Source organism: Danio rerio, chromosome 16, assembly GCF_052040795.2.
Source record: "Danio rerio strain M-AB ecotype USA chromosome 16, GRCz13ab, whole genome shotgun sequence".
NCBI classification, from domain to species: Eukaryota; Metazoa; Chordata; class Actinopteri; order Cypriniformes; family Danionidae; genus Danio; species Danio rerio.
This window is the reverse complement of record NC_141036.1, coordinates 40,997,854-41,024,202: the sequence shown is the minus strand read 5'-3', so window position 1 is coordinate 41,024,202 and position 26,349 is coordinate 40,997,854. Positions and strand designations below refer to the sequence as shown.

At 38.1% G+C, this 26,349-nt stretch overlaps 3 protein-coding genes across 14 annotated transcripts in view; 2 read left to right on the top strand and 1 right to left on the bottom strand.

Moving 5' to 3' along the window:
- Nucleotides 1-26,349, top strand: part of LOC137487942 (serine/threonine-protein kinase pim-2) — a 101,998-nt gene that overhangs the window by 50,333 nt on the left and 25,316 nt on the right. The window contains exon 1 of one of the 4 annotated variants that reach the window (XR_015511742.1): nucleotides 17,001-17,345. The exons of the other annotated variants lie outside the window; for them this stretch is intronic. The gene's annotated coding sequence lies outside the window, so the exon portion shown is untranslated. Of the gene's footprint in view, nucleotides 1-17,000; nucleotides 17,346-26,349 lie in introns of those variants that run through there. 4 annotated transcript variants of the gene reach the window in all.
- The window catches only part of LOC148679583 (uncharacterized), a 44,813-nt gene that overhangs the window by 16,386 nt on the left and 2,078 nt on the right, over nucleotides 1-26,349 (bottom strand). For 5 of the 9 annotated variants that reach the window (XR_015945044.1, XR_015945046.1, XR_015945047.1 and 2 more), the window contains 2 exons: nucleotides 26,111-26,344; nucleotides 25,923-26,026 (listed from right to left, as the gene is read on the bottom strand). Coding sequence is in view for 4 of the 9 variants with exons in the window: in XM_088651241.1 (XP_088507367.1) it covers nucleotides 25,972-26,026; nucleotides 26,111-26,344 (289 nt within the window). In the remaining 5 variants the exon portion in view is untranslated. The other 4 variants (XR_015945043.1, XR_015945045.1, XM_088651239.1 and 1 more) reach the window with 2 other exon arrangements.
- Nucleotides 4,408-17,349, top strand: LOC147833407 (uncharacterized). The gene is made up of 2 exons (XM_087287421.1): nucleotides 4,408-11,749; nucleotides 17,187-17,349. Exon 1 carries the CDS (start codon nucleotides 5,230-5,232, stop codon nucleotides 11,359-11,361), a length of 6,132 nt encoding a protein of 2,043 aa, XP_087143547.1. The 5' UTR covers nucleotides 4,408-5,229; the 3' UTR covers nucleotides 11,362-11,749; nucleotides 17,187-17,349.

Below are 26,349 nucleotides of genomic sequence, written 5' to 3'. Positions count from 1 at the left end.
CAAATTTGTAAATAAAAAAAAATAAAAAATAAAAAAAAGTGTTATAAGGTAATTTTAAGGTGAAACTTTAAATGATGAAATTATATATTATGATGAATGGTAAATAATTTGAGTTTAAGTTTCAGTAGGCTTAATAAAAGTTCCTTAAACATAGAAGGATAAATTACAATACAGGGTGGTGACTAAAGAAAAAGCTTTTGATAAGGCAATACATAATTTGGAGAATAAATAAGAATGGAACTAAGTATTTAAGTTCAAATCAAGTAAAGGAAAATCTTAACATAATTGTATTGTGAATGGCCTAAATCAATATTGGATAGTGAAAACTGGAAAAATTCAAATCTAGAAAAATGATTTATAGTTAAAGGAAAGATTGAAATAACAATTTGAAATAAATTCATAGGACATGAGGTCAGAAAGTAACAGTTCTAAATTGCTATGAGAAAAATTGAAAGAGAACAGTGTTTAAGAAAAAGATAATATTTTACATGAAAACATATGTGAAAAATAATTAGAAAAAAAATTAAGGAATAATAATTAAAACAGAGAGAAATTTACAAAGCATACAGTAAGTTTTAGCCAGCTGATAAAAAAGTGCATCAAAATTGTATAAACAACTAGTTTAATGGGAGTGCCTTAGGAAATAATTATGAGCCAAAAGAAAATAACTCAAAGATAAAAAAGGAATTAATATATATATCAGAAAATAAATTAGTAAAGGAAAGAAGTGTCAAATTCCAACTAAATGATTGTCATTACAGGACTGAGATGCAGATGAAATCAGCCAGCACAGTGAGGGTTCAAATTAAATCAGATGTAGATCTGCCCAGAAATAAAAAACACTAGATGCAGAAATAGGGATTAAACACTATTGAAAAGTTTGTGTAAAAATAGGAGCATTAATAGAAACATTGACTGTAATATACAATCTGTCCTAGACATTTCTATTTAAATTTAAAGTAGTAATAAATGTATAAATGACTAATAATTTTTGATGGAATCTAAAGGCAATAATTACATATGAAGACAAAACAAGATTATGTTTAGGTTATGATTTAAGAAAATCAATAGGAGAAGATTTTCCAGCTGAAGTTTATATTGTATGTGAAGATACAGTAGGTGAGAGTTCAAAGTGGCTATTAACGCCGCGGCTTGTACCGCCGCCGTTTGAAATAGGTGCCGCTCTGTTTTTAGTGTATGACCGCAGTTTGTGAATGAGCCGCCAGGGGGCGCAAAGGGACGGGATGCGAACGGACAGAAATAGCCCATACAGCTACTGTGCTTGTAAATGATATTAAACAATAAGTCAAAGCATTATAATTCCTTCATTAATCATTTAAAATTTGTTAACACGCTTTATTGTAAACTTTTTAAGTGCAAAGAGGATTTGTTTTGGAAAATAGAATTGAAGAAGTAAAGACAACTAAAATGAAAGCACAAACATTTAGTACAAATAAGTAGTCTTAAATAAATAAATAAAGCAGCCTAAATATAGAAAGATGTTCAGTGTTTGCTATTTTGATAGGACTAAGACAAGACATTTTCATTTATGTTTTATTTCTGTTTTTATTTCCATTTTCGTTGTTGATTATATTTTACTATCTCATTTATGTCTAAACAATTGTACATAAACGAATAATAAACGAATAATGAAAATAAATGAATAATGAAAATAGGCCTAAATAAATTATTTATTTAAAGACATTGCCGTACAGTACGTGAAACACTGAGAAAAATAAATTGACCTACCTTAAGCAAATCACTAAAAGTATAATAAAAATATTTTTATATATTATATATATTTATATATTATTTTATTTTTAATAATTTAGTTTCAGTTCTGTTCAGTTTTTTTTTTTTTTTTTTTTTACTTATGGCTCAGTATGTTTTGTATTTTAACTTCATATTCAGTCACCTTGCATATGTGTGTGAAATATAATGCCGCATAACCGCGGAAAAAGAAGAAAAAGCTGTCAAAGGTTAGAGCTAATTCATCAAAATTAGCTATATTAAAATACAGCATTTATGTTAATACTGGCAGAGTGTGAACAAACTCAAGGCTAAGATATGCGCTTGCCTTTTAATGCATTTGCGGCCTTTTTATAGGCTACAGGCAACTATGTATAATAATGTTTTTTTTTTTTTTTTTTGTATGGTAAAGGACAATGCACATTATGTTATTGATGTAAACTTAGGCTAAAACTTACCATTGATAAACGTGACCTACCTCAAGCAGATCACTTAAAGTATAAAAAAAATAAAGTAGGCTATATGTATATATATATATATTCTTAATAAACTTCACAGCCACAAATATAAAAAACACAACTTGTATTAAAACTGGGCGAGGATTAGAAAGAATACGATGCTTGTTATATAATTTAAATTTTGATTCCAATTTCTGCAAGCACATTTTTTCACTCGCTACTCTGCCAGAAACTTCGCCGCCGGAGAGCACCTCAATAATGTAAACATTTGTTTAAAGATGGAGCGCAAGATGTGCCGAGTGGCAACATGTGAAGAACGATGGCAAAGCTAAGTGTGATTATTGTAATAAACTAAGTTATAAAGCAGAGTCCCGACCAACAGGACTAAGCATATGCGGTTGGCTCATTCTTCACGAATATAGAATTAAAATAATGGCGCGTTAGGTTCACAAAGCAGCGCATTCTCTCCGCCTCATCGTTTAACCTGCGGGACACGCTGCTGAAGCAGGAGAGACACTCCGTCATTCATAATCTTAGCTGATGTATCGGAGTCGAATGAATATATCAAAGAGGAATTTTCTTTTAACAGTCCCGATATGTTTAATCTTTTTATTTATTTTTTTTTCGTGTCATTTCTCTTCAGCAAATTATATATATTTTTAAAGCTGCTTGATTCTTTTAAAACCGAAAGCAGAGCCCGTGGTGTTTTTCCATAAGATACTCCTTTATGAATGTTTAAATTTTTTATTAAAGTCTTTAATGTGCATTTTGATAGTTTTATTTTATTTCAAGCAGCATCTAAATGCGAATTTATCCTCAAAACTTGGCATGAGAGCGATGCAAGTCATGTGTGGCATAATTGCCTTTTTTCCCTGCGCGTGCGAGATCAATTTCTGATATTTTTGCAACTAAAATAAAAGCATAAACATTCAGTACAAATAAGTAGTCTTAAATAAATAAATAAATAAATAAATAAATGAATAAAGCTGTCTTTTAACCTAAATATAGAGAGATGTTCAGTGTTTGCTATTTTGACAGGACTAAGACAAGACTTTTTCATTTATGTTTTTATTTCTGTTTTTACTTACATTTTCGTTGTTGTATATAGTTTACTATCTCATTTTATGTCTCAACAATTGTAGATAATAATAAACGAATAATGAAAATTAATGAATAATGAAAATAGGCCTAGATATATTATTTATTTAAAGACATTGCCGACATTGAGCTTAAGTTGAATGCAGCTTCATCAAAAGCAATAAATAAATAAATAAATAAATTGACCTATTTTAAGCAGATTATAATAAAAATATTTTTTGCCGCAGGACATAAATTAAGTCTAGCAGGTTTATTTTTTAATAATTTAGTTTCAGTTCAGTTTTTTTTTTTTTTCAAAACGTCAATGTTCTCCTTTAAAGTAGCTATAACTGTTGTTTTGTTTTTTTACTTAATGGCTCAGTATGTTTTGTATTTGAATTTCAATTTCAGTCACCTTGCATATGCGTGTGAAATATAATGCAAGCATAACCGCTGAAAAAGAAGAAAAAGCTGTCAGTTAGAGCTAATTTGTAACGGGGAGACTGACACGGAGGGATCCATTTTGCAGTATTTATTAAGTCACACTTAAACATCAACACCTCGCACGGATGTGCGAACATACAACATACAACTCAACGATGATCAGCAGGTAACAGAGGCAGAGTGATTACCAGGTTTGAGTCAAGGGCAGGCAGCGTGGTTCAGAGTCCGTAATACAGGCTTTAGTCCGGGGCAGGCAGCGAGAATCAGTGTCCGTGTAATCAGGCTTTAGGTCGAGGGCAGGCAGAAGACAGAGCAGAGTCGAGGAACGGGCTGAAGTGGTAAACGGGAGATCAGGCAGGATAGACCGCTCAGAAATGCTGGCCGGGGCTAAACAAGACTTCGCAATGAAGTGTGTGTGTGAGCTGCTTATGTGTGGTACGTGGGTCATTAGTGAGATGGAGAACAGGTGTGCTGGGATCTGAGTGAGAAGGATGACGTAATGGTTAGAAGTCCGGAGATGGTGACCTCTGCTGGTCAGCGAGGGGAATGACTGGGACCGAGTCGGTGACATAATTCATCGAAATAAGCTTGTAGGAGCCATTTGGCAACTTTGCTCATTGTTCCACTAGGTGGTGCTCTTTAAACAGGCTTTATAAGTGGGAACGAACATTCAGGTAACAGGTGTTGCTAGACGGAAGGGAGCACATACAGTTTTGACCACACACACTTTCAAACGCACACACTTTCAAACACACACTTTCAAACGCACACACTTTCAAACGCACACACCCACAAACACAAACAAACGCTCACGCGCATTCACACAGAGAGCCACACACATTCATTCATGCTTTAGCATGACGGTTTGTTTTGTTTGTAAGTCACGATATGTGGCAGTGTTTGACTTCTACAGACGGAAACTTACCTGGAAGAAAATTTGTGACTATTGGAGTTTGCAACTGCAATAAACGTAAACATCTTCGGAAACAAGTAAGACTGTTCGTTTCATTTACACTACATCAACCAGAGGACAGTGTGCGTCAGCTGGGTGCCTGTCTAACAACATCTCAGGGACTTCAAGCAATAGGCTTAGCCTCTACAATCAAGTCAAAACTTTCGCTTCGCATCGCGGACCCGCCGGGAGTTGCGCCGGACCAGAAGATTCATGCCGGTTGTGTCTGAATGGAGGCCACAAAGTTATCGGCATACTGGGTCTGCTGTGGCGTGTTTGCTCTGCGCTTTGGAGGACATCGGACGACGCTATTCATCAGCACTGCACGACGTGAGTTCTACGCAGATGGTCTTCATATTCGCTGGACAACGGCGCCCACCGCAAGGTATGTGTAGCGCTACAATGCAATGAATGGCCATTCAGTTTGTGTTCAATTTGCGGGGCAAAATCCAATGCATTGGTGACACAAGGGGCGGGTAATTAACGTCAATTTTCTCCGTGAACTCTGCTACTGTTTTGCGAACTTATCGTGAACGCGTAAAATAGGTCATGGAGACGAATGAAACGATCGACAGGCCTGCCGAGCCGTCCGTAGAAATAAACACTATCGAACATGATAATGATGCGCAAACATCAAAAGAAAAACGCGTTGTTAAACTGACTGCTAAAGCGCTCGCTGATAAACTGGGACGTTTGCAAAATGAAAGGAAAACTAAGCTGAATAAGGCAGCCAGTTTGAGAAATGTGTTGAATGGTTTGATTGAAAAGGGAAATGTTGTACAAGCTCAATGTTTATTTGATGATTTTATTAAGGTATGTGATGAATCAAAAGGTGTTCATGAGTGTTTGATGGGTATGTTACCTGATACTGAACAAGAAAAACATGATGTGTGGTTTAAAGCCAAAATGATCGCCAATAATGAGCTCATTTCTAAGGTGCAATTGTGGTTATCAAATTCTGGTCAAAATGTGAGTGTTGGTCCTACTGGTAGCCAAATTGGTGATGGTATTAATCCAGAGGATAGTGTTTCAAATGCAACTAGTAAACGCTCAGGGAAAAGTGCAGGTAGTAAATCAAGCACTACTTCTTCTGTGCGAATTAAAGCACAAGCGGAAAAGGCTGCATTGCTTGCTCGTATAGCAGCTTTAAAGGAAAAGCATGCATTGGAAGAGCAAGAGCAGCAGATAAAGAGAAAATTAGAGCAACAGGAGTTGGATACTATGTTGGCTGAAACTGCTGCCAGACTGTCCGTGCTCGAAGCTTCTGACAATTTCTGCAGTGAAAATGCATCTGATGCTATGAATTCTTACTTGACGAGAGAAACACAAAGTTTAGCACCTCCACACAAACTGGACCCGATGGCAAGTGAATTTAAATGTGCACCTCAAAGTAAACCACAACAAACACAGGAGTGGACATCATCATCAACAACCCCCCCACTTTTAGCCGGAGCGCTACATCAAGCTAGTCAACAGCCCACCACTAGACCAAAGGAGTGGTCTGGTTTAAATAAACAAACAACTGAAATCAACCGAAATTTACATCAGCAACCAACCCAACTTAATGTGCCAAATACAAATCAAAGGTATACAGGAGGATCTAGTTCAGGGGTGCACTGGAGGAATAATACAACATCACTTGTTCAACAACAGCATTTGATATCCTTGCCAGCAAGAAATATCCCTTTGTTCGATGGAGATCCTCTCCAATATGTCTCCTTCATGAGAGCTTTTGAACAAGGAGTGGAAGAAAAGGCTAGTAAAAGCGACTGTTTGTACTATCTGGAACAGTTCACTAGGGGGCAACCAAGAGAGCTTGTTCGCAGCTGTTTGTATATGACGCCTGAGCTAGGTTATGATAAAGCAAAGCAGCTGGTACAGGAACACTTTGGCTGTAAGTACAAGATTGCTGTGGCGTACATTGAAAAGGCTTTATCTTGGGCTCCAATAAAGAATGAAGATGTTAATGCTTTACAGGCTTACTCTCTCTTTCTGCGAGGCTGCTGCAATGTTATGGAGGAACTTCAGTATATGCATGAGCTGGATATGCCAAGTAACATAAGGGCAATTGTCTTAAAGCTGCCATTTAAACTTCGAGAGCAATGGAGGACTGCTGCACATGACCTACAGGAAACAACAGGAAACAGAGCCTTGGTCAATGACCTGGTGAGAGTTATAGAAAGACATGTTCAAATTCTGTCTGATCCATTGTATGGCAATATTAGCGACTCACCATCTGCAACAACTGGTCAAAGAGCTGTCAATAGGCCACGAGTATCTCCAGAACAAAGAACTAAAGGAAAAAGCTTTGCTACTACCATTACACCTGTGAAAGTTGAGTGTACCACAGGATCAAGGACCATCTCACCTAGACATAACTCTGCATCTGCTTTATTCTGTGCATACTGTTCTCAGAGTCATCTATTAGAACATTGTCAACAGTTCAAATGCAAAAAACACAGAGACAAGATTAATTTTCTGAAGGAGAAACACCTCTGCTTTGGTTGTTTGAGTACTTCACACATGAGTCGTGACTGTGAGAAACGCCTAACTTGTAAAATATGCAGCCAAAGCCATCCTACTGTACTTCATATTAACAAGAGCGACACAGCTAGCATGCATAAAGCGCATGTTGCTAAGGTCACAGTAAGTACTTCTACTCAAGTTGACAAAGATATTACATCACACTCATTCGCTTCAACTGCTGAGACTTGTGGACATACAGGGGCCGGAGCAGATCAGTGTCTGTTATCCATTGTGCCAGTCCAAGTCAAGTCCATCAAATCTGATCAGGTAATACTGACATATGCATTCTTGGATCCTGGCAGCTCCGCCACCTTCTGCTCAGAACAGCTTATGCAAAAGCTTCATCTTACTGGGAAACGAACCCAGTTCCTCTTATGCACTATGGGGCAAGAAAGGGTGGTGCCAGCATATTCACTCACAGGACTGGAAGTGTCTGGTATTAATGGTAATGTCTTCCATGAACTTCCTCAAACCCTAACACAAAAGAAAATGCCCGTAAACACTGATAACATTGTTACTGCTGAAACTCTGGTAAAATGGCCATACCTGGTAGGGTTAACACCTCCCAAGATAGAAGCTAACGTAGACCTGTTGATTGGAAGCAACGCAACAAGGTTGTTGGAACCTTGGGAGGTTATTAATAGCCGTGGGAATGGCCCATATGCTATAAGGACCGTGCTGGGATGGGTCATTAATGGTCTTGTGCATGGAGAAGACTCCTGTCTTAATGCTGAATGTAGGTCAGCTGTAGTTAACAGGATTTCAGTATGTAAATTGGAGGAAATGCTGAATAATCAGTATAATCATGACTTTAACGAAAGAGTCACAGAAGAGAAAGGGCTATCAAGGGAAGACAAGAAGTTCATGGATATTGTGGAAAGATCTGTAACACTTAAAGACAACCATTATCAAATTAAACTGCCTCTTAAGAAAGACGTGCATCTGCCCAATAACTTTGCTGTGGCAAAACAAAGGCTAACAAGTCTAAAACGAAAGTTTCTGCAGAATGAACATTTCTTCAAAGAGTACCGCAATAAAGTCAACGACATGTTACTCAATGGTTATGCAGAGAAAGTACCTACCCAGCAGTTAAGTGGCAGCAGTGGTAAAGTGTGGTACATTCCTCACCACGGAATATATCATCCCAAAAAGAAAAGTCTGCGTGTGGTATTTGACTGTTCTGCATCATTTAAAGGATCATCATTGAATGAACAGCTCCTGCAAGGTCCTAACTTTAATAGCACACTGATTGGAGTCCTCCTGAGGTTTCGGCAAGAACCTGTGGCATTCATGGGGGATGTGCAAGCAATGTACTATCAAGTTAAGGTTCCAGAGGAGGATAGAGACCTTCTGCGGTTCTTGTGGTGGCCTGAGGGAGATCTCACGAAAGATGTGTCAGAATTCCGCATGACTGTCCATTTATTTGGTGCGGTATCATCTCCAAGCTGTGCCATCTTTGCTCTGAGGAAAACAGCTGATGATAATCAGGCTGAATTTCCAGCAGAAATTCCACAAACTGTCAAAGAAAACTTCTATGTCGACGACTGCTTGAAGAGTGTGGAATCTGAGAAGAAAGCTGTAACCATGATCAAACACCTGACCATGCTCTGCCAAAAGGGAGGATTTACCTTGACAAAGTGGGTAAGCAACAGTTGCTATGTTCAGCAAGCCATGCCACAGGAATATAGAGCTAAGGGTGTGGAAGAACTTGACATGGACCGAGATGAACTTCCCATGGAAAGAGCCCTTGGATTACAGTGGTGTGTTCAGAAGGACACATTTACCTTCAAAATGGCACCTTGTCAACGGTCCTGTACTAGACGTGGAATGCTATCTGTCTCCAGTTCAGTGTATGACCCACTTGGTTTCCTGGCACCAATTCTACTACCTGCAAAGATAATGCTGCAAGAATTGTGCAGACGAAACTATGGATGGGATGAAACGGTACCTCAAGAGCTACTACACCGCTGGACAAGATGGATAGAGGAGTTGGAAATGCTGTCTAACTTTGAGATTAATAGATGCATCAAGCCCAAAGACTTTGGAACTGCCATACATGCTGAGCTTCATCATTTCTCAGATGCTAGCGAACTAGGATATGGGGCAGTTACTTATCTCAGGATCCAAAATAGCAAAAACATCATCCACGTTGCATTTGTGATGGGCAAAGCCAGAGTTACACCTTTAAAGACTGTTACCATTCCCCGTCTAGAGTTAACAGCTGCAGTTCTTGCCGTTCGTATGGATCTGATGCTGAAAAAAGAGCTGCAAATCCCACTGGCAGAATCAATATTCTGGACAGACAGCACATCAGTGCTTAAGTACATAAATAATGAAGACAGACGTTTTCATACGTTCGTGGCTAATAGGGTCACCATTATAAGAGAAGCAACAACAACTTTACAGTGGCGGTACATTCGTTCCAAGGAAAACCCAGCAGATGATGCATCTAGAGGTCTGAGGGTTGGTGACTTCATTGAACACAATAGGTGGATAGTAGGTCCAAGTTTCTTGTATAAGTCAGAAGAGGATTGGCCAGCTGATAGAGCTGACATGGTGATCAAAATTGATGATCCGGAAATAAAAAGAGAAGTTTTAGTTAACGCAGTAAGTGTAACTGACTCCTCAGATAGCACCACTCGTTTAATTGCGCATTTCTCAGATTGGAAGAGATTGAGGGTAGCCGTAGCTTGGTTTCTTAAGTATAAGAGAATGCTTCAGGAACGGTCTCACAAGAGGAAAGAGTCTAAGACTTCTTATGTGGGTATGCAGAGCGTTCCAGTGCATGAAAGGTGCACTTTGTCCATTGAAGACATAAGTGAGGCAGAGCTTGCCATTATACGCTTTTGCCAACAGCAACGATTTAGTGAGGAAATCGCTACCTTGTCAGCTGGAAAAGGAACTGTGAGTAAGCAAAGCCCTCTGTACAAACTGGATCCACGTTTTGATAACGGACTTCTAAGAGTCGGTGGGCGACTAGCCAGAGGTTCACTACCAGAGGAAGCTAAGCATCCACTGATTTTGTCCAAAGATCAACATATAGCTACTCTCCTCCTGCGAAATATTCATGAACGGCTCGGACTTAGTGGTCGAAACCACATACTGTCCACATTACGAAGGAAATATTGGATCACAGGTGCTAATTCGGCAGTAAGAAAGATAATGTCTGACTGTTGTCTCTGCAGAAGACAAAATGGTCGAATGATGCTACAGAAGATGGCAGACTTGCCCATGGAGAGGATTCTTCCGGACAAACCACCATTCACCAACACTGGGGTTGACTACTTTGGTCCTATAGAGGTGAAGAAAGGACGAGGCACTGCCAAGCGATATGACGTGATATTCACTTGCTTGTCTAGTAGAGCAGTCCACCTTGAAATAGCCAACTCGTTGAATACAGACGCATGCATTAATGCAATACGTCGGTTTGTCTGTAGAAGAGGTCAAGTTGTTAATTTACTGTCTGATAATGGTACCAATTTTAAAGGAGCAGAGAAGGAACTCCGAGAGGCACTCCTAACCTTGAACCAGACAAATATTGGAGGAATGCTACAACAAAAGGGCATCAAATGGAGTTTCAATCCTCCTGCAGCGTCGCACTATGGTGGTGTTTGGGAGCGTATGATTCGCATGGTGAGAAGAATTCTCTCTTCAGTCCTTCATCAACAAAAATTAGACGATGATGGACTCCACACAGTAATATGCGAAGTTGAAGCCATCTTAAACGACCGCCCCATCACCAAGTTATCTGACGATCCAAATGATCTAGAACCCCTGACACCTAATCATATCCTCCTCATGAAAGGTAAGCCGTCTTTGCCACCAGGGCTGTTTGAACACCATGATCTGTACATCAGAAAGCGATGGAGGCAAGTTCAGTACATATCTGATCTCTTTTGGAAACGGTGGATTCGTGAATACCTGCCATTATTGCAAGAGAGGCAGAAATGGAACGAACAGAGAAAAAATCTCAAACCAGGAGATATCGTGATCATTATGGATCCTTCAGCACCACGAAGCTCATGGCCTCTTGCAAGAGTGCTGGAAGCATTTCAAGACAAGAAAAAGATTGTGCGTTCAGTGCGGCTTCAGACCAAAAGTAGTATAATAGAACGGCCTGTGACTAAACTCTGCCTATTGCAAGAATCAGTTTAGCTTATCTACTATTAAAGTGTCTCCACTGGGTTATTGTGTATTTGAAGTATTGTGTATGTGCACCTATTATTGCCTGATGTTCTTTTATGGCTCCTTAATATTATATTTGGGAATTGTTACATTTGTATACAATTAGGGGCCGGGATGTAGGAGCCATTTGGCAACTTTGCTCATTGTTCCACTAGGTGGTGCTCTTTAAACAGGCTTTATAAGTGGGAACGAACATTCAGGTAACAGGTGTTGCTAGACGGAAGGGAGCACATACAGTTTTGACCACACACACTTTCAAACGCACACACTTTCAAACACACACTTTCAAACGCACACACTTTCAAACGCACACACCCACAAACACAAACAAACGCTCACGCGCATTCACACAGAGAGTGTGGAATTATATTTTTATGTGGAATTATATTTTTGTTTTTAAATGTATGTCTAAGATTGATATTAAGTTTTGCTATTTTTTACTGATGAAATGCTCATTGTTTGAAATGTGAGCCTATCGCTTTGTTTGAAATGTGAGCCTGTCGCTTAAAGCTTCGCTTCTAGAGAAACGGGGTTTTTCCACAGAAGTAAGACGAGAGATCTGAGCTCATGGAAAGCTGTGCTTTGGTACAGGATGTGGTTTAACACCTGCAAGGAACCAGCATTTCATAGGCGTATCTCAGTCTGTGTAGGGGTGCATGTGTGTTTTGTGTGTGTTTGTGTGTGTGTACAGGCTGCTGGCTGATTCTAACTGGCTGAGATGAGATCTGATGATGGATTGGAGGCTCATCGAGAGTGGGGAGGAGACAACCAAGAATAAAAACTATTGTTTTATGATTGTGCGGCACTACTGGAGCGCCCAGTGTGCCTTATGCATGGTGGCTATTCAGTATTCCTGAGCTCAGACATTGTTGATCTGATTCTCTCTTTTTTATTAAATTTTGATTACTTGATAAAGTTAAGTTTCCTGCGTCTACTTTCAAGCGAATCCTGAACTCGGGGAGGGAAAAACCATTCCCTACAATTTGGAGGGGGCACCCGGATTCGCTCAGACGCTTCGTCGAGTTGGAGGACGATCTCAAATCAACCTCTCTGCAGAGCTTCTGATAAGGTAAGCAGTCACCTTTTTAATAAAAGTACTGCAAGATTGGAATTACCAAATTTAAGGTTGATTGGGGATTGAATACCAACATAATCCGTAAATAATTTGAATCAAATCAACAATGGCAATTAAATGAGTTGACCCGGCGTGGTTACAAGGTTTATAAAAACTCATACTGGTAATTAAATTGGTATATTATTGAGTTGACCCGGCGTGGTTAAACAAATTTATAAAAACTCAGAATTGGTTATATTATTGAGTTGACCCGGCGTGGTTAAGCAAATTTATAAAAACTCAGAATTGGTTATTAAAGGAGTTGACCCGGCGTGGTTAAGCAAATTTATAAAAACTCAGAATTGGTTATTAAAGGAGTTGACCCGGCGCGGTTAAGCAAATTTATAAAAACTCAGAATTGGTAATTAAACGAGTTGACCCGGCGTGGTTAAGAAAATTTATAAAAACTCAGAATTGGTAATTAAACGAGTTGACCTGGCATGGTTAAGAAATATTATAAAAACTCGTATTGTGTTTTCCTGGCATGGTTGAGAATTGAGTTTACCCGGCGAGGTTAACTCACTCGTAAAAACATAAAAAGGAAAGTAAAAGTAAAACGTTAAAAGGTGTAAATTTGTGTTAAAGTGTCAATTGTGTGCGGATTCCTGAATGAGTGTGTGTGTGTGAGTGAATAACTCCGTATTTGGGAAGTCAGAGTGCTGCGCACCTTCTCTGGACCGTCACTTAAGTGTGACCCGGTAGGAACGGACGCAGCATTCTGGGAGCTCAGAGAGGAGAGTGTGATTGATGAGCCCTATATTCATAGGGACTGAGAGCATGTAAATAAAACATCGAGTGAATGAAGGAATCATAATTAGATGCTGAAAGTGTTATATTACAAACCAAGAAAGGTGAAAAATATTCCTAAGTGGTGGGTGTGTAGATTATTAGGACATAAGGAAGATTGTGAGGTGTGTGACCCCAATAGGGAGACAAAACCATTATTAAAATGACAACATATAAAGAGACGTGGGATGGTATCTGTAAGCAGATAATACATCACACCGAACCAAAAGACAGAAAGAAAATAAGTAAAACATTAGAAAGTCAGTGGACATATCTCTCAGGTCTAAATGGCTGGACAGAGACAACTAAAAATCAGGGAAAGTTACTGCAGATACTTTTAACAGAGGAGAAAAGGGCAGATACAGATTTGGTACTGGCCAGACAAAATAGGGACAAAACTGGGGTTTGGAAGAAGGGAGCAGCAAACAGAGAAATAGAAAAAGCAGAAGATAGACTGAGACAATGGAGCAGGGTAGCTGCAGCCATGGTTACCAAAGTAAAAAGTGCTGTGTGGGCAGATCAAAGGGACTCACCAGAGAGACCCCCACCCTATAGTAGTGCAGAAGAAAAACCCAAAACCCCCTCAGCACCAATGCAGATGCCAGTAATGATAGTAAAAGGGGGAGAAATAGAAACTACTACTAAACAAGCTGACAAAGATTACAAGTTCACAATAAAACAGGGCGCTATAGAGGTCGAAGAAACAGAGGAAGATAAAAAACAAAGACAGTTGAAAATGGCCCTAAAGGAAGTTCAGACTAAAGTAGAAATAGAGGAAGCAGTAAAAAAGGAAATAGCAAAGCAGTTTACCGCAAACATTCAACTCGCAAGAGACAGTGTAAACCAAACAATGTCGAGGGTAGCAGGAATGGAGGAAAGAACACATATAACATTGAAACAACACAAAGAAAAGCTAGAAAATATTAAGTCACAGCTGTTGAAACTACAGCTGGAAGAGGCTAAAGCTAAATTACAGAATAAGATGGTCGTAAGACAAAATACACAAATGCAACAAGTCATTGCTCCTCTGACTCATGTACCTGCTATGTCGCCTGTGCAGCCACCACAACCTAGCCCACAACCACTAATTTCTTACACACAGTCACCATTATGCCTCAGCCCAACACAGCACAACAGACATACATACAGTAGCCAAACCAATATCATAGAGGGGGCAACAAAAAAAAAAAAAAAAAAAAAAAAAAAAAGATAGGAGATATGGGGACACCAACAAGGGTTGTTTTGTTGTGTGGAGATTTAAACCACTGGAGAGATCAGTGTCCAGTGAACAGCCAACCTGCGGGGGGTTGGGATCCTCGAAGAGGTGGGGCTGCTGGTCGAGGCAGGCGACCAGAACCAATACAAACTCTCCCGTCATCCCCAGCCCCTAAACCCCGGGGGAACCAGGTGCCCACTCAATTCCCGGTGTGGGACCTGGGGGATGAGGCGGAGACTTATTGACGGGACCCACAGAGAACCAGCAGGGGGGGACAGGCCGAACCCCACTGTAGATAATGGTCAACGCTAGGCCATTAACAGCCTTGGTGGATACTGAGGCCACACTTACTAAAGTCACGAAGGGGGCAGTGACTGATGATATGTTGTCAAGTAAGACAATTGAAGTAATAGGTTCTCTGGGGAAGCAGAAAGATGGCCAGCTACAAAAACCAATACCCGTCACCGTGGCTAACCAGCAACTAAGCCACAGTCTTCTCTACTCAACAAATGTGCCTGTGGCCCTTCTGGGGAAAGATTGATTAGTTAAACTGGGAGCCAGCATATTGGGTTCACCTGATGGGGTTATCATCACCTTCCCTAATGACAGGTCATTTAACTGCTCAAAACATGGGGCGTCATGAGATGGACAGTGGTTACTGTCCACATGCAAGTAGTGGGAGGGTGCTGATATCTACTAGGTGGAGCTGGACAACACAGGCTAAAGCCCTCACAGTTTGGTCTCCCTATACAACCTTTGGAAACCCAGGATTAACCAATTAGGCATTCACTTACCACTATCTGACCCCCTACACTGCACACTGTTCTATAACAGAAACGATAAATTATACTATGAAGATGAATTCTTGTCACTAGTGGGCACAAAATGGGTGTTACAGGGAAAGGGTCTACTAATTGGCAAAGAGGGGGTGGTCACCCAAATTAACTGATGAACAATAAAAAAGGTATGAGATGGCTGACACAGCTTTACCACATGTTTCAGTTGCCATAAATCCAGTGCATGAAGCCGAGGAGTTGGGAACAATGACAAAACCGAAAGTCGCAAATTGAAAAAAAAAAAAAAAAAAAAAAAAAAATCTCTAATGTTACGTAAGCCTTACATTAACCATAAAAAAGCCTATAATAACTAACACACTTAGTCATATCAGTTGGGAATTAAACCTAATTTACTTTCTGACATTTCAAAAACAATATAGAATAGTTTCAATTATAAATGCCATACATATAATAACCGACTTTCCTGTGATTGTGCACCTATCACTGAATTGTGTCTAAAAAAAAAAAAAAAAAAAAAATTAATTAAGGCCTGTCTTGACTGGACTGTAATTGACATCTCCTCCTAGAGTTCTGAGTTTGCTGATGGCTGTTGTTTTAGAGCAGATGATGGAAGTCTGAGGACAGGTTAGGGCATATAAATTGAAAAAGTCTAAATGATACCAATGGTTGAATTACTTAAGTTAGCAAAAGATTTAAGGGTTAACATCTAACTTGAATGCGCATATGTGGGTACAGCTGTACATGTCAAATTGCCACAGTGGCGGAGGTCTGGTTTCTTTACCTCCTTGGGTCGACCTATCTCAGGAACAGAAAACTGTTGAGCATTCCTTTGGTCTGGCTCATTTTCATGGTACTGCCGGCATTAAATATAATTATAGATATGAAAGAAAATTGGCTAAAATCTGTGTACACACTAAAATTAACTGACTGAATGTTTTGCCTATTGCATTAATGTCTATACATTCTTCTGCAACAGGACCCGACTTCACACCTTTTGAGCTTTTGACAGGTCGACAGTATCCTGGCCAGAGTTCTGCGCTGTCCCTGGAAAGCATTTACACCATTGTCACCGAGATGTTATCATGACAAACTAACTTCTTTGATTGCAGCTTTTGTCTTTTTAGGTTACTCCTGACAAACAATCTAAGGAACCAGTGGCCAATGCTGCTGATTGGGTAGACCTTTGCCTGTTTAAGAGGAAGTGGAGGAACTGCTGGATATGGTGTGATCTCTTATGAGATCAAGAGAGGGAATTGTGGAATTATATTTTTATGTGGAATTATATTTTTGTTTTTAAATGTATGTCTAAGATTGATATTAAGTTTTGCTATTTTTTACTGATGAAATGCTCATTGTTTGAAATGTGAGCCTATCGCTTTGTTTGAAATGTGAGCCTGTCGCTTAAAGCTTCGCTTCTAGAGAAACGGGGTTTTTCCACAGAAGTAAGACGAGAGATCTGAGCTCATGGAAAGCTGTGCTTTGGTACAGGATGTGGTTTAACACCTGCAAGGAACCAGCATTTCATAGGCGTATCTCAGTCTGTGTAGGGGTGCATGTGTGTTTTGTGTGTGTTTGTGTGTGTGTACAGGCTGCTGGCTGATTCTAACTGGCTGAGATGAGATCTGATGATGGATTGGAGGCTCATCGAGAGTGGGGAGGAGACAACCAAGAATAAAAACTATTGTTTTATGATTGTGCGGCACTACTGGAGCGCCCAGTGTGCCTTATGCATGGTGGCTATTCAGTATTCCTGAGCTCAGACATTGTTGATCTGATTCTCTCTTTTTTATTAAATTTTGATTACTTGATAAAGTTAAGTTTCCTGCGTCTACTTTCAAGCGAATCCTGAACTCGGGGAGGGAAAAACCATTCCCTACAAGAGCCACACACATTCATTCATGCTTTAGCATGACGGTTTGTTTTGTTTGTAAGTCACGATATGTGGCAGTGTTTGACTTCTACAGACGGAAACTTACCTGGAAGAAAATTTGTGACTATTGGAGTTTGCAACTGCAATAAACGTAAACATCTTCGGAAACAAGTAAGACTGTTCGTTTCATTTACACTACATCAACCAGAGGACAGTGTGCGTCAGCTGGGTGCCTGTCTAACAACATCTCAGGGACTTCAAGCAATAGGCTTAGCCTCTACAAAGCTATATTAAAATACAGCATGCATGTTAATACAGGCAGAATGTGAACAAACTCAAGGTACGGCTAATATGCGCTTGCTTTTTAATGCATTTAAAAAGATTTGCGGCCATTTTATAGGCTACAGGCTATGGTGTAAAACAATGTTTTTTTTTTTTTATTTGTATGGTAAAGGACAATGCACATTGATTTGAAACTTTTAATTGCATTTTTATGTCCTGTAAATAATAAAAGTTGAATCAGATTAATAAAATCGAATCTGAATACCTGCAAACGGGGCCACGGTTACTTTTTTTTCACTGACTGGCATGACTGGCAAACGCGTCAGAAAAAAAACTGCTGAATCTCTGCAAATATTTGGTTAACTTATAAAACAAATGTATGGTTTAGTGATGTTGGTAATGCATAAAAAATTGCAAAGCAGAATTATTAAAGTTATTATTTCATTGATCTGAACATAACCATTTATAGTATAATTACTAACCCGTCGTCTAAAATATTAAAATAATAGTCTATTATTTTATTCGTGGCTAGAGCTTGATTAAATTGATTAACAAGCCATGTGCTTTTGTTTGTTTGTTCTCGGTACTGGGTATACGCAAAACATTTTCTAAAATGTCAAGCAGTATTGTCTATAGCTTTAATTAATTCAAAATATTAAAAATAACAATAATAAAATTATAAAAATACAAAGATAAAAAGAGCAGCATTTTGCTAATTGTAATAGTCCTTTATATTTATATACATGTGTTTTTGCATATTCGTTATTTCACTTGATGCATTCGTTATTTAATGTTTGAATACTGAAATAAAAAGCCATCGTTTAAAAGGTTATTTCACCATCAAAATGTAGCCTGTTATATGTATCATTAAGGTTTTATATAAAACTGCTGTGCAGTGTAAATGGGACCTTAATACAGTTTAAAGCGAAGTTGTCTGTAAGGATGATGGGCATGGCATGTCTATTGTTGTGGCTCGCGTTGTGAATATTAGAAAATAACTGTCGGGTGAAGGCTTTATGGTCATGCGGAATTGTCTGCTGCTGTCATGGCTCAGCAGGCAACACCCTATTCAGCTAGGCTATGTTCGGTGTTTTTATGTACAAATTCGTTTTGGCGAATGCTAGAGCGTAATACAGATATTTTAAATAACAAGTAGTTCAGTCCAGAAGTGGCTGTGCATAGAAACATTCATTTTCATAAGGCCCCATATTTAATGCGGTTTGGTTTTAAAACGCATAGGTTTTGCTACGGTTACACCATCCGTCCTCGGGAGTTTTGGATTTTGTGTAACCATGTTTGTGGAAAACACTTGAGGGTGGAGACATACCCCTTCCCCCATCTCATAACCAAAAGCTTGTCTTTCAGGTGTTAATGGGCATCAGTGAGACCGAAATCATGTCGCATTTCCACTGTCGGTCTATAGCTCGCAGCGCGTAACGCAAACCCAGCCCCCAGAACGTCCCCCGACTGTTGGCATCGTGCATCCGTTAATAACTCGGTAGAAAATGTATTTTATAACATCCTCATTTAGACACAGTCAAACATTCAGCCCAAATGCACTGGAGAGACCTGAAACGTGTTCCCAAAAATGTTCTGTTTGCACAATTTGATTATTATCATCATATCCAAATACTTTATAAATAATATTCTAAACCTTCTCTGGTGTTTATTGTTTTTAGAAAATATCTAAAATCTTTTAAAAGAAAATATCTTGTAAAATAAAAGTTTGATTTGGCTTTAACGGTTTTATTTATGTAGGCTATATAGGCCTACCTAAACTGTTATAGCTTGATTTTGCTTGTTTTATATTGGTTTATTTATTTAATGCGATTTTATTATATCCAATAATGTAATTCTTTAAATTATATTTCAATGTGGCTGAGGCTTATCAAGATATGACACTTGTTTTGAGTCTACAAAAGGTAATTTGTAAAGTTTTATGTCTTTCTGTTGTATTCATATGGTGTATTATCTGCAAAATAAATAACAAAAAGAAAGAAGCCGCTAGCAGCATCAACAGAGCTGTGAAGAGAGCGCTCTTTTGCTCGGTCTCTCACACACAACCTTTATGTCTGCTGTGTCTTTGTGTAGATTATTATGCGTTATTGAAACATCAAGGGGGACGCAGCAAAATCACTTATACATTAAAATTGTATTATTCTATGCAACAGCCTTACATTTAAAACGGAAACATAAGGGCGATTATAAGCAAAAAGACCTCAGCCTATAAGTCTAGATGTTTTCTTTTCCTTTTTTATTTATTTGTTTATGTGTTTGGCACATGTGTGCGATAGAAAAACTAGTGTAATTACGGCAAGCCATCTTTCCCAGACTCGGGGCAAATTCCGCCTTTTCTTTTACTCCGTCCCGAAGCCCCAGCTGGCCCTCCTGCCATCCACTGGGTAAAACATATGCTGGATAAGTTGACGGTTCATTCCGCTGTGGCGATCACAGACTAATAAAGGGACTAAACCGAAAAAAAAATAATGAATGATGAATGAATGAATAAATTAATAATAATAAAATAAAAATATGGTAATAATAAACACAAATGCCGCGTAAGCGGTCTTTTTTATTTTTAGAGATGGTACATTTGAATTGCCTTCAAATGATGGATCTGCGACAGAGAAACTAGGGGTTTTGGGGGACATGCATCACTATATCCTTTTTTCCCCAAACTGTGCATAGTTCAGCTGCAAGTTACTGTACGTCTTTTTTTGAAAAAGCACCCCATGTCCGCTAGTGCCGCGCGCCTCTTTCTCTGGGCAAAAATGAGTTGATTTTTAAAATAATAAATATATAGATTAATTAAATTTTCAGCAAAAGAGACATTTATTTCATATTTCACTATGCATTTCATCTGATCTTTATAGCTTAATTAAACACATATTGTCAAAACCCACACATAGGCCTATTGTATGAAAATGAAAAGGGCATTTTTTGTTATTATTAGACTATTATTTGTTATTTGTTGCCTAGGCTATTTTCACATTTGAGGTGCTTTATTGGCATGACAAGTAACTGTACATTCGTTTTGCCAAAGCAGTGCGCGTCTCACAAACAAGACAGTGCAAAAAGGGCAGTAGTGAAAACAAATATGAAAATAACATATAATAAAAAAATGATTAATAAAAATAAAAATAGAATAAAAAAATATAAAAATAAAAATAGATTTTTGATAACATTAAACAGGATAAAGGTAATAATAGTAGCCTATTATCAAAAGTAAGTCCACATAAAGAGTTCCAGTATTTGTGTGTTGGAGACAGGAGCGGGTATTGTTGGGTGAACACACAGCAGCACACACACTCCCCCAGTAAGATGGGTTCTGTTCGACAGGGACTCAAAGTTGTTTTGTATGTGTTGGATTATCGGGTAGAATTTCTCCCGGATCTCGGAGTATTTAGTGCACTCAGTTAGGATATGCAGCTCCGTCTCAATCAGCTGCTGAGGGCACAGCCGCTTCTCCACCGGCAGCCATGTTTTTTTTGTGCCGGCCCATCTTTACGGCTAGCTGATGTCCGCTGCCCGCTTCTAACATGTTAGAAAATACTGCAAATCAAGCTGTCGGTATCTCCCCGCGGTTGAAATTGTTCGTTATTCGGAAAAAAAGAAGAATAAATATCAGCGCGCAGTAGTTGCTTTCTAGATCATTTTAGGCCTATATTCAGCTGTTTTAATCTTGCAATTCTGATAATTAGAGATAATGTCTGTTTTTATCAACTTGTCTGTCATTTATTTCTCATTTGCTACTTATTTTATTAATTTGTTGATGTTATTAGTCGCTTTTTAGGTGCTGCTATGAATAAAATAAAACTATTAAAAAGCACATTAAAGACTACTCATAAATTAAAACATTCATAAAGGAGTATCTTATGAAAAAACACCAATTACCGGGGTCTGCTTTTGGTTTTAAAAGAATCAAGCAGCTTTAAAAATATAATTTGCTGAAGAGAAATGACAGGGAAAAAAAGATTGAACATATCGGGACTGTTAAAAGAACATTCCTCTTTGAATTATTCTTTCGAGTCCGACACATCAGCTAAGATTATGAACGACGGAGTGTCTCTCCTGCTTCAGTGGCGTGTCCAGCTGGTTATAAACGAGGAGGCGGAGAGAATGCGCTGCTTAGTTTCGGCTCGATATATTTAAATAAAAACTAACAACGAGTTGCTTATAACGCTCAAAAAGTTAAACTCAAATGCACAACCCTTGTTGGTTACACCTGCGGGATGCACAATGAACCTAACGCGCCATTATTTTAATTCTATATTCGTGAAGAATGAGCCAACCGCATATGCTTAGTCCTGTTGGTCGGGACTCTGCTTTATAACTTATTAGTTTATTACAATAATCACACTTAGCTTTGCCATCGTTCTTCACCACATAGCCACTCAACACATCTTGCGGTCCATCTTTAATGTTTAGATTATTGAAGGTGCTATTGACGTTTTGAGAAAAAAATTAATAGTACTGAAACTAAATTATTGAAAATAAACTTGCGGGAGTTCATTTATGTCCTGCGGCAACATTATTTTTATTACACTTTAAGTGATCTGCTTAAGGTAGGTCACGTTTATCAATGGTAAGTTTTAGCCTAAGTTTACATCAATAACATAATGTGCATTGTCCTTTACCATACAAAAAAAAAAAAAAAAAACATTATTATACACCAGTTGCCTGTAGCCTATAAAAAGGCCGCAAATATTTTTAAATGCATTAAAAGGCAAGCACATACCTTAGCCTTAGTTTGTTCACACTCTGCCTGTATTAACATAAATGCTGTATTTTAATATAGCTAATTTTGATTAATTAGCTTTAACTGACAGCCTTTTCTTCTTTTTCCGCGGTTATGCGGCATTATATTTCACACGCATATGCAAGGTGACTGAATATGAAATTAAAATACAAAACATACTGAGCCATTAAGTAAAAAAACAAAACAAAACAACAGTTATACTTTAAAGCAGAACATTGACGTTTTAAAACAAAAAACGGAACTGAAACTAAATTATTAAAAATAAACCTGCCAGACTTAATTTATGTCCTATTTTCATTATTCATTTATTTTCATTATTCGTTTATTATTATGTACTATAATTGAAACATAAAATGAGATCGTAATTATAATCAACAACGAAAATGTAAATAAAAACGTAAATTAAAAATATAAATGAACATGTCTAGTCTTAGTTCTATCAAAACAGCAAACACTACATCTCTCTATATTTAGACTAAAAGACTGCTTTATTTATTTATTTATTTATTTATTTATTTAAGACTAAATATTTGTACTGAATGTTTGTGCTTTCATTTTAGTTGTCTTTCATTTCTTCAATTCTATTTTCCAAAACGAATCCTCTTTGCACTTAATAAGTTTACAATAAACCAGGTAAACAAAATTTAAATGTAAGTTGAGGTGATCGCAAGTTCACAACTGTGAGGTGATGTGCTCTTCCGGCAGGATAATCTATATTATTTTGCTGTTTTTTATGCCCACGTTTAAGATTTGAGATTATAACATTGCCATGATAGTCAAAGAAATCAAAACATTATTTTCACCCCAACGCAATTTAATCGGGCACTGAAGGCTAATAACTTAATTCTTATATTTGCTTTTTGACTTCTCACCATGTATCTTTTCTACAGCATAGTATAGTGTAAGAGCATGTCTATTACCAGAAAAACTAAATTAAAATTATATTTTAATTGAACACATCACATCACATACAGTAAGCTACGCCTACAGAACAGTCTGTTTAGCATTGTGAAAAGGCAAAGCTGAATATCTGTGGTTAAAGTGCCACCCAGCGGTCAAATGCTGCTGGCGCATCAAGTACCGCCGTCGCCGCGGTATGAATGGCGGCACAAGGAACACATTGAAGTAGTAACATCTGTATGTCCTTTTGGATGGTAAATATTTTAAGTGGTTTGATTTCTATTGAGTTTATTTTAGGTAACTATCAGAGGAGGGTAGAAACTTATTTGTACTCGTGTAGCTTGATGACTAGCATATACTGTATACACCAGAATGCATAAAGGGTTATAATAAGGGAGAAGATCATTGTATGGACACTGTCACAATATGTGGATGATTGAATTATCTACAACTTCACAGAGCTCTAGTTCAATTAAAAGACTTGAGTGGAGACCATTGCTCCAAACAGTGAGATGATGACTGTTTTTAGTGTTGACTGGATAGAGAATTATTCTGTAAACAAGCACAGTTGAGAAACTATGATGAGTAGATGATTAGAGGTAGCATCAGGAGCAGATTATGAAGCAGGGATATTTATTACATCTGTGACAAGAGAAGTATTTCCTAAATTTTGAAATGCCTTCAGAAATAAGTTCATAATGGGTTTGCATTCATAAAGTAATCATGAAGTTAATGAGTGATAAATAAATAAAAACATCTAAAGGAGTATGAAAAATTATGAATAAAACAAAAGAGAGAGTAATTGTATTATGCTCAGTTACCAGAAATGGCTGAAAGAGATGAAGATGATCCAACAAGACCAACCCTCAATGAAATATGTGAAAATAATAAACTTAATGGGATTAATGTGTTAACAAGTGCATTGGTGAGTGATGGCATGGAAACTGACAGAAACAAGCATCTAACACCGCATCGCATGAACTGCTATTGGGTCGACCCTTGAAAGAAACCTTGCAAGAAACCTTGCAAGAAACAGCATGACCCTTGCAAGAAACCACATGAAACTTTGCATAAAACCTGGCATATAATCTCACCTATAACCTTGCACATAACCTCTTGGAATGGTTTGCAAAGATGTCTAATGCAGTAGGGACTTTAATAAAGAAACAATTAATTGCCATGTGCATAGCGATATCTGTGCAGGAAACCAGAAAGGAGCCATGTGAGAGAGCAGAGATATAAGGTCCAATTGGTCCAGCTGATCGAGTCTATCTGTGGATGCTCTGGAGAGCTCAGGAGGAAAGGACCATATCTGGATGAGGGCAAATCCAACAGCTGCCAAAGTGGATGCCATTGATGAGGTACCAATGCCTCAAAGGAGCGAAAGGGAACAACTCCAGCAAGGGAAAGCTAACTGGAAACAGAGGAGCCTGAATATTCCAAAGCTCTAAACTACTAAGTGCCACGTGTGGAAGCAAGAGTTTATCAGAGCAAAGAAAAGAGTGATTCTGATAATGTGCCTGAATACCACATACAGAAGTGCCACAAGTCAAGGGATGATGAATGCACAACTGCAGATTTCAGAACTCAGACTCTCAACCACACATCTCCATTAACAACTTTTCAAAGTCTAATGAAGATGCTGATAGCTTGGAATAAGAGAAACAAGGATGAGCAAATATCAAGATCAACATTTGATGCTTTTTACATTTGCATATTGATTTTGTTTGCATATTGCTTTCATGGTACCTATATATAATATCACTTCAGTATATTCTACATGAGTGTGAAAACTAGCAGCTAGCACTGAACCAACTGAATACTTATGCTTAAAACATTGTTGTCTTTGATGTGTTAAGAGAAAAACAGAGTACAGTCTTTTACTTCCTTCAAATCAAAAGTAAAAGGGAAGATGTTTGGCTGGACTTCTGTCAAAGTACAGTGGCATAATCTAGTCAATTGATAACAGCTATGTGACTAATATCAGTCACTAGATAGAGGTAATTAAGAGAACTGGATTATGAAATTGCACTTTGGGGTTAAAAGACAATAATATTAAGACTAAAGTCTTAAGAGGAGGGATTGAAGAAGATTTTATTCTCTCTGTATGAAGTATTTTCTAAGTGTAAAGCAGTTAATTTTCTCTTCTCAAAATGTATGTAGTGTTTGCAGCAAACATGCCAGCCTGTGTTAAAAATACAGTGATATGTCTGTGTAAGATGAGTATGCCTGCACAGGAGCAACACTAGGAGAAGGCTGAGTGACTGATTGTGTAGAATGACTGAATATGTAAAGCACTGATTATTTATGTTAAATACTTGTATGAAGCTATATGTGTCAGAAGTTAGAATGAGTAACATATTATCAAGTTATTATCCTATCATGACAATGTATGTAAACACTTAGTTCCTTTGCATAAGTTGCATCTATACTTTACTGACATAGACCTGTAACATCTCTGTTGACATGAGCTAGTGGGCTGAGAGCCAAGCATAGCAGGACCCCTTAGACTAAAAACCTATTCAAAAATGGTCAAGAGTTAAAGAGACTTAGGGGTGTGTCAAATAATCCTGTATAAAAATTGTAACAAACACACTGAAACTTTAGAAGGTGTCCAGGAGAGACTTCAGAAAGCTCTGGGGTCTGCTCTGCTCTTTCTCGGCTTTATTATGGAGAATAAAGTCTATTTTCTGATATTCAAAACCTCTGGTCTGATAATTTGTAATTAATGAGAAGTCAATATTTACCACAACACATATTGATCTACAATTCAAGTGAAGTAGAATATTACCAATATGAAGTAACACCTGTTCTAAGGTCCTTTTCATTAGCTCCTCCTTCAGTCTGGTCCACACTTCATTTGTCACTTTTGACTTGAATCTGGGATGCAAGGCTGTGCCCTCTCATCCATCTGATATTCAAGACAAAAACACTGAGTCAATCACTGAATAATTCTAATGAAAACAAGAGCAAATTCAGCAGGATTACACTGCACCCCTGGTATCTTTTTGAGAGGTCATTCCAGATAGGGTCCTTGATGGTCTTTGTGAAGGAGGAGTCCTCTTTATTCACTGTGAAGTGGTGCTGGAGCTTATTTAAGATAGGCAGAATCTGACCCAAGTTTTGGCTCCTTTCAGCAGAGACGCAGAGGGTTGAAGTGTAAAGTATCTTTGTAATTTTGACAAACTCTTCTGCTTTTCTAAAATCCTCATCAGAAATTCTCTGCAGTCTGTA